At 32.1% G+C, this 13,926-nt stretch overlaps 1 protein-coding gene across 5 annotated transcripts in view; it reads left to right on the top strand.

The window, feature by feature from the left end:
* LOC146993142 (achaete-scute complex protein T3-like) overlaps positions 1-13,926 on the top strand; it is a 151,904-nt gene that overhangs the window by 114,333 nt on the left and 23,645 nt on the right. For 4 of the 5 annotated variants that reach the window (XM_085807548.1, XM_085807551.1, XM_085807550.1 and 1 more), the window contains exon 3: positions 1,073-4,949. The exons of the other annotated variant lie outside the window; for it this stretch is intronic. In XM_085807548.1, the coding sequence (XP_085663674.1) occupies positions 1,086-1,664 (579 nt within the window). In that variant the 5' untranslated portion in view covers positions 1,073-1,085 and the 3' untranslated portion in view covers positions 1,665-4,949. Of the gene's footprint in view, positions 1-1,072; positions 4,950-13,926 lie in introns of those variants that run through there. 5 annotated transcript variants of the gene reach the window in all.

Below are 13,926 nucleotides of genomic sequence, written 5' to 3'. Positions count from 1 at the left end.
ACTGCAAATCTCTTGATCAATATACAAGGCTATTCAGAGCTCAAAATGAAATTTAAAGGGCGGTAGAGAGCGCTAGAATAAACACTTTGTATTAAAAATGTGTGGATGCAAGTGACGTGCTGAGGTACAAGCTTAATAACACATTAAATGAAACAATTCTTTACCTACCGTATCGTTGACAAGAGCTTCTTTACAGAAGTATTTATAGTAATTGTTCAAAATTGCGTCCACTAATAGTAATATATGTTTGGCAGCGTTATGGAAGTGATTGCCATAAATCTTCAAATGCCAGGCATTTCTGCCAGGTAAACCACCCACTGCCCTCTACTGGCAAAAGTATAGATATAAGATACTTATTTCTTGTGTTTGTGCCTCATCGTTTCACTTGCGATCGTGATTATATTAAAGCGCTTATTCTATTGTATTCTACCACCCCTTGAAATTAGTCTCTTCAGTTCTGAATCACTCTGTATATTTTCTTGCTTTCTCCGGGTAACTACGTACAATACACGAAAATAAAATGCTCACACAAAATTCGTACAGCTTTAGATGGTAAAATTCATTTCGGCCACTTTGCTGCTTCAGTGTGCTCAGTGTGCTCACTAATATAGGTGCATTTGTATTTTACAGGAAAGATGTATTTAAAAAGATATTTTAAATTTTCTTATATATAATTTTACATTTGGGTACGGTATTATTCTTTCTACAAGCCCACACTTACATAAGCTTATTCAAGGAAATTGTTAAATAATTGTTCATTGGAATAATCTGCGCTTTTTATTCCAGGTCATATTTCGTAATAAGGGTTGAGCAAAATACATCGTGCTACCAAAGGCAATCAACATACATCTTAAATTTGAATCCTCGTATGCAGCAGCTGGTTCTCACTGCTTTCACTGATGAAGCTAATGAATTTTTTTTTATTTAAAAAATTTCTAGTATATTAAAAGCTAACCTATATAGCAAATTTATCTCAATTTCAATAGCTAAAAACTAATAACTTTCAATATTGAACTTTTCTTCTGGTTTATAATAGCTTTTCTAATTATGCATGACTTTTTTCTTATTTTAGGGTTATTTCAAGAATGTCATCAGGCTGTGAAGAAGTAAGAAACCCATTGCCTTTCAGTTACAGTTGTAATTCAACTGTAAACAATTTCTCTGTTGTTAAGCAAGGACAACATGAAGCAAAAAATATTGTGGGAGAAGAACACGGAGTATGTAGTACAACTTCTGAACCCTGTAGCAAGCCTGTGATTTCCGTTGCGCGACGCAATGAACGTGAGCGTAAACGAGTTCGCTTAGTGAACCAAGGATTTGCCATCTTGAGGTCTAGAGTTCCTAGAGACAAATGTAGCAGAGGACGTCGCTCGAGCAAAGTGGAAACTTTGCGTGCAGCAATCCTGTACATACGACAACTTCAACAATTATTGTTGGAGAGTCAAGCGAGGTTTCAAAATCCTGAAATGAGGCACTGTTATTCATACGCTACAGAAAATGCATTTTTCAATGCTCCTATGACAGCAAGTAACGATAGCTATGCTTTCAACAATGGTTTCTCTCAAGACATTCAACCACCATATCAGCAGTATAGAGAAAATGCGGATGCTCAGTATGCAAGTGAGAAATATGATGATCTTTTAACAGTGCCATGGTTTAGTTGATTGTTTCATAATTTTTCCAAACTTTTTCAAGAGTGTCGATGCAATGATATAAATTATAATAATATCTTTCCACAGGCAGTGAAATCTATTACGTTTTTAGATAAGCAGTAAATACTTTAGGACTTCAATTAATTCTTTCACTAACTGATTTTTTTCTGTAAGTAGAGTTTACTTTCATTTTGTCAATTTTTTTTTTTTTTTTTTTTTTTTTTTACTTTTTTAACAATGGGATGATTATTAGCTGCGTTTTCAATTGCTATGGTAAAATTCCAGCTCATCAAGTAGCTTTAAGATTAAAAGCCACGAATCAATATTAGTTAATTTTTAACAGCTATTTTTAGCCTTAGTATTACAAATATAATACTTAAAAATACCATATTATCTCAAAATAAGCAAACGAATTATTTTACTAATATTTTCGCTAAAACTTCAGTTAATATGATTCAGAATAAATATTCGTTTACTAGAAAAAGTGCGTAAATATGATACTTTATTGTGAAGTACTGTCATCAGTATTTTAAACACGTGAATTAAGGACTCATAAAAATAACAGCTCTTCAGTGGAAAAAATGTGGAAAGAAAGGAACTTGAAACTTATACCTCGTCTGTTCCGAAATAGCTGAAAAATCGCGTTTCTCAGGATAAAGACTAAAAATGCCTAATTCTATAAATTTGCAATAGTCTTTTTGTTAACGGTTTACAAGTATTAGAGATATTTCCGACATTGAATACAAATGTCTATTCAGCCATTGTGTCAACTGGAATAATGTACCTCGGAGAGACAGTAGTATTTATGAATATCACGTCAAAATTCCCTGCATGTCAAAAGTTATGCATCGCACTTCATTATAAGCTATATTCCATTTATAATGAAAAACTAAATGCCGAGTTCGATGTCATCACATGTACCAACTACAAATATAATGGTGAAATTTAAAACATTAAATAGTAATATAATTTTTAAAAAGTTTTGGCTTCTTTCTGTAGTGGTTCTGGAAGTCTTCTGTCATGAGAATCTTTATTTGTACTGCTATATTGTCTAGACGTTTGAATCAATTCAAAATGTCTACGTTTCATGCTGCCAGATCCAATAAATAACGAGTATGAAAGCAACACACAGTAATGTTCTCATTTAACAGATATTGTTGTACCAGAGGCATTTGTAAACCATGTTCATCAGCATCACCAAAAGCTCATTAAATATTTCATATATTTTTAGCACCTTTTTTGTTGCTGCTGTTGCTGCTATTGTTTAAGTCCAAATTTCATGTTGACTCATTATTCCAAATCCACGATTTATTGCACATTTTAAAACATACCTTCTCTCAACCATAGCTTGTAACTGACTGCCTCCACTGAACAAACTAATCAAGTTTTCCGAAACGCCGTTTCTCATGCTGAAGACCTCTATCTTTTCGTTGCATAGTACTCAGCAGAACATTCACCTTATGTTTTTACCAATCCTTGTATAATATTAATGCTAACACTAGAAGATATATGTAGGTAACAAAATGTGTGTAGAATTTTTATGCTTATTAAGAAAATTTATAGAAAATTGTAACTTTTATTGAGTAACTCTGTATATTGTGAGGGGAATTAATGTTATTATTTATCTTAGAGATGGGTAAAATGTTATTAATAAGCAAATTTTGACTAAGAATTAATTATATTTGAACTGTATTTATCACTTGAATACTTTAATTCATAATATTGTAATTAACATTTTGTAGCAGAGCAACTGACTGTTGAATGAATACGAAATGCTTTGAGATTTTTTATTCAGTTATTAAATCTGCACACCCAACTTGAAATTAAATGAAGCAGAAATAGGGATTGAAAATTTCCTTCTGACTTTGAGAACAATGTTCGCGATCGAAAATTTTCCTATCTTTCTCAAACGGCATATGGCTCAAAAATTTAAGAAACTACTTTTACTATTAGATAATTAAAATTGGTACTAAAGTAAAATTAAGTAATTTAAATTTGTATTAAAATTGGTTACATGCGCAAATGATTGAAAAGGTACATTCTAAACAAAAATCCTGTTGTTGTTCTTTAATCAGGATAACTATGAAGAATAACAAATTAAAAAGCATTGTATGCTTTATAATACTGAAAACTGGTATTTGAGATAAAAGAACTAAAATTATTATAGCGGAAAGAAGAAAAATTAGTTTCTACATCTTTCTTTGCTTTTGGTGCACAAATAGTTTTAAAATATTTTAAGACAATGCAGCTTGCATTTTAGAGAATGAAAGGGAAAAAAGCAATAATCCTTAAAATATACGTTGACGTTTCCTATTTATTATCTTCTGCTGCCAGTCGAACATCTGTCGGATTTTAAATAATGAAGAATATTTCGCCGCATACCAACTCATTTCTGCAGTTCGTTAAATATCTGGATGGATGCAGCAGAGAAAACACTTTGCATAAACGCCAACAAAGTTATCGTCTAAAAGGACTATATCAGAACTATGCGCCGACTGTTTCAAAATAAGTAGTCGAGCGTCAATATTGTATTTTAACCATTTTCGCACCATAAGGCCTAGCACTAGTGGGCTGCAATTTTATGGGACTCGGTCTTTTTCCAATAAATGGGCATTCTCGATCCAATCCATAGTTTAGTACGTGGGGTGATCAGCACTACCAATCTGACATTCTTTCAGATGTTTAATAGAACCCACACTGAGGAGTCTATTAAGGCTTTTATTGAAGCAGGAATCACGAAATTTTAACTATACCCTTGCAGAGATTCAAAACTCCTGATCTTCCGATTGTTAACCAGACATGCTATTACTTGTACCTTGAAAGCATGCAGCGAGGAAGGAGAAATTTTCTACAGTTCTTCATATCTCACTAGCATTAGCAGAACTTTCTTGGAGTTCTGATGTCGATGTAGCTGCAGGTTACATCACTGGGGTCTACACACTGTATTTTGCGTTTGAGACCAGCCTTACATATCCACTTCTTTTCCCAATTTTACACATGAACAATGTTCTGATTTTTTTATTGAATGGATTTACAGATTTCATAACACATTTATCCATGTTCTTAAGGCTAAATTCATGTGACACCCATTTTCCTTCTTATTGAATCTTTTCTGTTGTGTACGTAAGTGATTGGAAATTGCTTCTTGAGTCAGTCTTATGATTTAAGAAACTGTTAAAAAAGTTCTTTTTGCATTTCCCGTGCGCAGCTTACTCTTGGACACAATAATATTTTCAGTCGTCACACAGGGCTTAATTTCTAAGATTAGAAGTGCCGGAGCCCTATGGAAGACCATCAGCAAAAGGAACAAGAGTAAATAAATAAATAAAATGACTATTAAACTCATTAATAATTTAAAAATTTAACAGTTAATTATTATCAAATAAATTAATGTTTATAAATTGTTATTTAATCAATAACTATTATATAATTAATTAATTATAACTTAATTGATAATTATTAGATAAATAATTAATTATAATTTAATTGGTAATTATTAGATAATTAACTATTATTTATTGAAATAATTAAAGATTGAAGTAATTAAAAAATTAAAATTATATAAAATGTAAAGAGATAAATTGAAATTTAATAAGCGATTTTAATATAATTTTATTAATAAAATAAAATTTTCGACATAAAAATTTCTATTGAAATTGTTATTCAATTACATAAAAGAAGTGCCGCAGCGTTCTTATTCAGGGCTCCGGTGCGTTCCGGCTAGAATTATGATTTATTACAAAAACTAAGAAGCACCGGAGCCGAAATCCTGTGGGCTCCGACTCAATTTAAGCTCAGATCGTAGGGGGTGAAAAAGTTATTTTATCATCACAAAAATTAAATATACTTAAAGTATAGCTGATGAAAATTCCAGGGCGAAACAGAAAGAGAGTATGATGGGGGAAAACAAAAAATGAGGGGAATCTTGGTGAGAGCGAACGTTCTCTTTGACCGCGGCTCTCTGCTGATCTAATTATACCCATAAAGCAGATGTGTATCATGGGTAAAATGAGTCCTGAATCTGACTCCTAAGGATGAAAGTAAAGTTGCTGGTTATACTTCCTTCCCATTAGTGGATATGTGGGAAGACGATGTATAGGGTGTGCTTGAGCAGTTTATCTGTCTTTCACTCTTATTGTATTCGCTGTCACTTATAACGCACATTTAAGAATACAAATTGTCCTTCCTGCGAAGATAACTAACCATCGATAACAATACACTAGATACGATGGCATGGCGAGAAATTTACGAGTTCCTAAACAAACTCCCGCAAATTTATTGCCCTTCTTAAAGGGAAAGGTTTCCGCATGTGAGTGAGGGGACTTTACTTGAACGTCTCATGTTCTCATGAGTTCGTATTTCTAGGGAAATAGAGTATTGCAAAGTCTGCTTATTGTTAAACTAAAACGTTAGGAATTCTAAATTTTTTTATTTTCTTTAAATTGTGGTTCAGTTTTATAAAAAGAAGTACCGGAGCTCATCTTATTTAGGGCTCCGGTTCGCTCCGGCTAAAATTATAATTTATCTTAAAAATCGAGGGTTGATCTTTCGATTATGGTAGCTTGGCGATTTTTTGGTGAAAATTTGGCGACCAACTCTGCTACAGCAACCCCTTATTTTTTTTTTTTTCGCCGCCATTTTGTCTTCACGAAATAAAGACATGTTTCTTTTCTTTTTATTTACTCAACACTTTTTTCAACAATCTGCTAGCCGAATTACACTTATGCTAGAACTTTTATGGAACAAAACTGCTTAATCATGACAAATATTAACTGCAAAATTGGGAAAAAGTGCAGAATCGCAAACTCCTTGCCGCGTTTTTCAAAATCGCACATACCCAGTAACCATGTACACGTCGACTTATTTTTACTTAAAAAAACATCCCAGAATTGCACAAAAATGGCATTGCGCACACTCTTCACTATATCCATGTACACTGCTTTTTTCTCATAAATTAGAAAAATTTGCACGAAAATGCAGGAAAATTTTGTGAATCTTTAAATTCGGTAAAAAGGACATATATGAAATTACCTGATCGCGAAAACGTATATACCCTTTCCAAGGATGGACATTTGCACGTATAAAATAAATAAAATATCCAAAAACTTTTACCTCTAAATTATCTATTATAAACGTCACCAACGAATTTATAACAAAACATTAAAAATGATTACGAATACTTAGTGTCAAATACTTAAATTCTGTCCGTGCACATTTACTTCTACTCAAACGTATTCCAAAATGCTACAAACATATAACTCTCAAAATCACGATCATTAAATTAAAATATAATTAAATTAAAAAACACTACTTAAAATATAAATAAGCACATACATTAAATTAATAAAAATTAGCTTACAATCCTAATTACTTTAAACTAAATCATTGCTAATAACAATTTTCCAATAATACCATATTAATTTATTTACTCCTTACATTTAGAACAATGCATAAAAATAATATCCTCAAATAATTAAAAATACTAACTTACCTAATCTTCTACAGAATCTTGAGTACATGGCGGATCACAAAATGTCCATTTTCACCAGGTTTCTTGCACCGCCATTCAAACTATCTGTAATATCCTTCCTTTCACACAATCTCATTTCATTCCCACATATTGGATATTCATACTTATCCACAATTAAGCAATTCTTTTCAATTACACATAAACGCAATAAAAATTTCGAATTTACTTTATATAGGGCCATGGGATCCAAATATTAAACAACACTGTTACACAGAACATAGAATGAAACTACTGCTATAAAGTACAGCAGATATTTTTACAAATATATCCCCTTTTCCGATTAAAGAACAGTGATTCGTCCATTAATGTCACATGACATATCTCATGATCTCTCATTTCCCTCACACAAAATAATGCGTAATCGGAACTGAGTACTTCTCACATTATTCCCAAAGTCCTAGGTAGTAACCTTTATCGCCTCCAAAATGTCGCCAAACTACCTGTTACCATATTCCAAAGATCAGCCAAATTGAGAAGTACCGGAGCCGGGCTCCGGTGGGCTCCGGCGCAATTTAAGCACTGCGTTAACATCGAAATCATCAACTGACAAAATTTACACATGGTTTTCGGTACAATAATCTCCCTCAAAATTTAACACGCAGATTCACGTGATTTTGCCTCACTTTTTTCTTCAAGAAATTCGTAACGAATGCAGAGATGAATAAATGTATGTGCTTTGTCCCTTGCCACCTTTCACTTATTGACTTTAAAGCAAGTTTAATTATTAAGCCAGTATCTACATGCCTTTTATTACTCTGGAATGATTATAGTCACAGTCACAGGACGAAGGTACAGGAAAATATTTGATTCGTAAATTAACATTGTACGTCGCACACACACACACACACACACACACACAAAAAAAAAAAAAAAAAAAAAAAAAAAAAAATAGAAAAAATAAAACAACTAATATTCTTTGTACACCCAATATTTAAGAAACTATCGTTGAAATTTCGAAGTACCTAAGAAAGCTTAAAAACAAAATTGAACGTTTTACTGTTATCGGTTTTATTTTAAAAAATCCACTGTGTATCTTTCGAAAACTTGATATCTGTTTTTTTACACTAAATGATTGTACTTTTCCTTTACTTTCCATCAAACTGTTCTTGTTTCTGTACTTTTACATATTGATACGGATTAACGATCTGCCAGTTATAAGAAGTAAAAGGTTATCTTAAAACAAACTGAGTTCTTTGTCTTTCTTTCCTCGGTTTCTTGTCAAAAATATTTCAGTAAAAATAATGTAAAATCTTCGAAGTGTTAAATTAACAATACGCAAATATCAAGTCGAGGATATATCCAGTTCTCTACGGAAAAGGAAGTAAACTTAAAAAGGAAATAAATGCAGAATATTTTCTCATTCATTTTGATTATAATAAACTTAAATTTTATGCAGGCAAGGTAGTCTTTCCAGCTTTGAACTCTCAATTTTTCTCAAAAAAATGTATCTGAATCTATTCGTCTAGAAATAAATAACTGGTGAAAAATATTAGCTCCTAATATTCTATAGATAGCTAAAAAAATATTTATGAAATATATATTTTTAATTGCCAGTGGTGAACTCTGTAACAAAATTTGACAGAATTTTAAAATTTCATAAAACTTCGAAAATAGCGCCGCATTGCTTAAATGTAATTAAATATGTTTATTTTTAATTAATTACATCTATTTATAATTAATTTTTTAACATTACATATTTCTAAATGAGCAAAAGCATTTGCAATTTTCTGTACATTGCTTTATTTCCAAGAAATTCAGTTCAAAACGTAACAAAAACGTTCTTTTTCAACAAAATTGCAATCTGCACTTACTTGAACGTTAAATTCACTCGGAAAAAATGCAGTTGACTCTACACACTTAAAAAAATGCTCTTAAGCTAAAAAATTTAAACAAAAATGAACAACAAAAAATAAATAAATAAAATAAAAACTTTTTTGTCATCAAACCCTCTCTCGGGATTTGTCACACTGAAAGAAGTCTTTCGTTTTGCTCAGCTCAAAAAATTATTCGCACAACATTTCACCTTTAAAAATATTGTAGTCTATTCTTTAAAGTTAATTATAATCAGAATATTTGTTTTATTTCTGCTACTTTTGTATCTGTATCCATATAGATGTAGATTCATGTAAATACAAACTTATGTTCTTTTTGTAAGTAAAAGCTATTTTTGAAAGTTACAAATAACATTTTAATTGCAATCAGTTTGACTTGCATTCAGTTGTTTCCTGAGATTTTTAAAAGAATATGGAAATCCAAGGGGAATCACAACTGACGGAGAAATAAAAGAAATTCTTCATTTGTTTTCATCGGTTGAAGAGACTATCTCTGAAAATGAATCAGATTACACGTTTAATAGTGAATTCTCAGATGTTTCATCACTTAATGAATATGGAAAAACAAAAGGCTCAATCATATACCACGGGATTGTAAGAAAAAGCAATAAAATTCTGGCGTAGTATAAGATGAAAGAAAAAAGAACAGTAGCTGCCAATATGTCTAAAATTGGTTTAGGTGAGTGAAAGGTTTTCAGCCATATTATTGGGAAAAAGAGCTCCAGATGGTTGATGAACCAAAAAAAAATCCCGATTTAAAACATTTCGGGATGACAAAGATATTGAATCAGTGTATGTGATTCTGATTTGAAACGCTAGTTATGCTTCTTGCTTTTGTGAATGATGCAGACATCTTCAGAAAAACCTTGCAACTAACTATTTATAAGTTACTTAGCACACATCAATTCATCTTTAATTGTAAAATTCATTCAGGCATTGATTTAAGAAAATTCAGGTGTAAATAATCATTACATTTGATTATTTATGATCAAAGAGAACTGAAAGCACTGAACAAATGGTCATTTCAATGACATATTCATTCGCGATTATACACACTGTTAATAAAAATACCAATTTTTATGTTACATGTTTATTGAATTTTCTGAACAACCAAGATACTTTGAAACTACTGTACAGAAAGAAGCTTTTTGGCAGAAAATATTTGTAGTATTCCTTCCGAATCAGAAAATGGGTAGCTAAGGATTGAAAATACAGTTATGTAAAACACGTATTGAAAATATGCTCTAAACTTCATCCTGTTTTTTATGGATGTTTATCTTCTTTCAGAAGTCAAGGCAGATTAAACAATCCCTCTTTTGAAAAAAACTGCCGACTTCTCAACATTCCCCCTGAAACCACGCCTCAAACTCAACCACTTAATAAATATGATTTTCAAATTCGGAAAAACAAATTTCGGAAATTTTTCGATGCAGCAATGAATGAGCAGTTTTCAAGTGACTTCCAAAAGAACTGTATTTTCTAATTGCAGGCTACAGCATCATTATACACCACCATTTATTATCGCCTTGCTTCATAAACATGTAGAAATACTCCTGGTATGCATGCACATATGCAAATCAGTTCGATAATCATCCATGGAATTTGTGTCTCATAAATTAACTAGAGTCCTTTGCAGCTGTGAAACTTATAATGCACTGAGCTCGTTAAACACAGCTGGTATACATAGCTTCTCTATTTTTTTCACAGTTATGATTTTAATAAAGCATTTTCAAGTGAATTATATACAATAATTATTTTTTTAAGCTAAGTGATGGAAAACAAATTTCGGCATTCACTTCATATTACATAACCTACTACATTTTCTGTTTTCTAGCTGCATTCTGTTTATCTCATGTTCATTATAATCTAAAGATAAATGTTTATATGCACACTGCAAAGGGAAATTTCAAAGATTAGAAATTAAGTTATATCTCCTGGATTTTTTTCCTACATATTGCAATTAAGTTTAATGATTCTGGAGTATTATCTAAATTTACTATGAACTGTTTTCCTCAATAAGCAGCTCAAAATCATTAAATGGAAGACGTGGAAAGTATTAAAACTATTTAGAGATATTATGAATACTTCGAAAGATTAAGATATGACTCACTTAATGATCCATAGCTTAAACTGGACAGGAAATTACAAAAAGATCGTCATAAAGAACCAGTTTTAATAAATATTTCCAATGTTACAAGGAGCCAGTACCAAATGTGTTAAGGAAGCTACTTTACTTCTGTTTATTACTCAAATTTCAGAGTGCACTAATTTCTAGCACATTATTTACGCCGCCTAATACTTACACTCAAATTCCGTAGTCTAATGCACTTGAAATATGTATAACATGAACACAAGCCAACTTTCTTTCAAACATCCACCTCGAAGGCACCCATTAGCTTTGGTAGATAGACCCAGTGAACTTCGCCAAAATACGAGTAGAAATAAGCCAAAATAAACCATGCACTTGGAAGTAACTTAATCTAGGAACATTTGGGGGAAATATTAAATAAAAGCAGCCATAAGGAAAAGAAGAATACCTATATACCAAGGCTTCTTTTATGCATATCTGTAAAGAAATGACTCAAAATTTAACAAAGGTAATGGGTATAAAGACTTGTTTCATTGGCTTTAATAATAATAAAATATATAATGTATAAGATATACTAGATTGTTTATAAACAGCAGGGGCGTGTGATGCATGCTTATTACTTTAAATAAGCAACTTTACACTGAATCGTCGATTTTATTTAGAAACAGAAAAGTAAAGCAAAATGAATTTGTGGCTATTTTGTCTTCGCTGATTCTGCCCTGCATGCTGTCCAGATACAGCATCATTAGCGGAATTATGTATTTTACACTGGCAAAGAGAGCTTCTCCGGTAACATAAGAGAGTGGACAAAATTTCCCCTACCTGCTTGCAGCCTCCTTATCAGTGCAGATGGAAGAAATTAGTATTTGCTGTTTAGCACCGAATTTGATGTAATGTATTATTACGTTTTGTTAGAGCAAAGGCGAGCTTCCTGCTTCGAAGTTTACATTATACTGCACATTTAGCTTGAAGAGGGCTTTTTTTATTTCTCGGCTACTTTCAATATTCTGCATGATAATGAGTTAAATATACAGAGTATGATTTTGCAGAAAGGTTTATCTTTTGCCATTGTCATTTGTAAGTTATGAATTTAACGATATCAGTGTGTTATTAGTATCTGTTTTAACAAAAATAAATTCATCAAGATAAAGATTTGAATTCAGCCAATGTCCGGTTTCAGTACTTCTGAATTAGCGAAAGAAATCGAAATTCCAGCTAAAGTGCACTGGAGCTTAAAATAAGTCCGTTATAAAACTGAATTGCAATATTGACATAAAATGCAATTAACCGAAAATATTAATGCCATATTTTAATTAGCAGTTAGTAATTCCGGTATTAGGTACAGAAAAAAGATTCAGTTTCCTGGAAAGACCAAACTCCGTAGGAATACTTCAGTACGTGAGGAAGAAAATCATTCTTGTCGAAATGCGAACTCATCAGGAAGAGAATATTTATAGCAATAATTTCATTCGGTCAAAATGCCTTTAAATGGATTAGAAGTCTCCAAAGAAATATGCAGTTTATATTTGACTGCTGAGACTACTAATCAATATTTGCACTTTTTTTTTTTTTTTTTTTCTTTTCTTATGACTCCGAGCAGTTAACGGAGGTTTATTCTGAATTGCAGGGTCAAGCCTTACACGGCTTTGAATCCCGTGTAAGTATTGGTTATTTATGGGCTCTTCCGCTTTCTTGTGAGTGTAATATCAGACCACCCCCAGCGATGTAGCCTATAGACTGTTCTCAGTGATCAGACGGTTAAATGACTGATCAGTTTGGCTATTCCTGACAAATGTACGAAAAGTATGTTGTATAGTCATTATTTTTTTTTTAATGTGGGAGACATGAAAAATGAGCAATGCCCTCTCCGGGACTTGAACCTCGACCTCTCGGATACGCGCCGAGTGTGCTACTGTTACACCAAGCAGGCATGATGGAAGGAGGGAGAAAATACACTGTTCGGTCGTGTGGGGAAAAAAAGAAAGAGAGAGAAAAAAAACAAAAGCCTATTTTTTTTATCTTCTGTGTCACGTCTTGTGATTATACTCGGAAATATATTATAGTGTGGTCTGCATAAATCAAAGTTATGACTCCGAGATTTTTGCCCTTACCTCGTAGAGACATTACTATTTTTGGAAGCAGGAAAGATGAAAAATATTCAACGCCTTCGGGAGAAATACCTTATAACCTGACAAAAGTTACATTTCAGACATTAAGTCTGGGAAAATTTTAGTTTTATTACGCGAATTTTAGTATTTTATATAGTATGCAATATTTAGCGATACATAAGAATACATAAAAGAATGGTGTGTCACTCTTACAATTTGGTCTTTAACAATGTAGTTATATGCAAATACTATAGCCAATTTTTGAATATATGTAATTCTAATTCCTGTTCATTAGTACTTTTTTTTTGTAATTTGTTGCTCAGCGACATGTCATTTACGAAAACTAAGAATAGCCCTTGATAAGCAGGAACAGCAAATATTACGTGATTGTCACCCAATAAATGTAGTCTCGTTGAAAGAGTAACGAATAATTCATAAAAGTTTGTAAGGTTTTTCTTCTCACTTTACAGCGTGCCTTCATGATCTAACTGGAAAGCACGTCCGGTTAGCAGTCGGAAGGTCCAGATTTCAAATCCAGTCGAGGGCACTTCACATTTTATCTGCTTCGAAATAAAATACCTAATGGCCTCTAAATGTTGACGACGAGTTAGTTGAATTTTAAATATGTAAAATATTTTAAGTTGAAGAAAAATTTAATTTATCGTGTCAGTGCAATAGGTATAACTTGAACAAACATAATTGGTGTAGATGTAGA

This window comes from Stegodyphus dumicola, chromosome X1 (genome assembly GCF_044657685.1).
Source record: "Stegodyphus dumicola isolate Sdum_Otavi_A_Nest chromosome X1, ASM4465768v1".
NCBI lineage: Eukaryota > Metazoa > Arthropoda > Arachnida > Araneae > Eresidae > Stegodyphus > Stegodyphus dumicola.
Note: the sequence above shows the minus strand (reverse complement) of the source record. Positions and strands in the feature narration are given on the sequence as shown.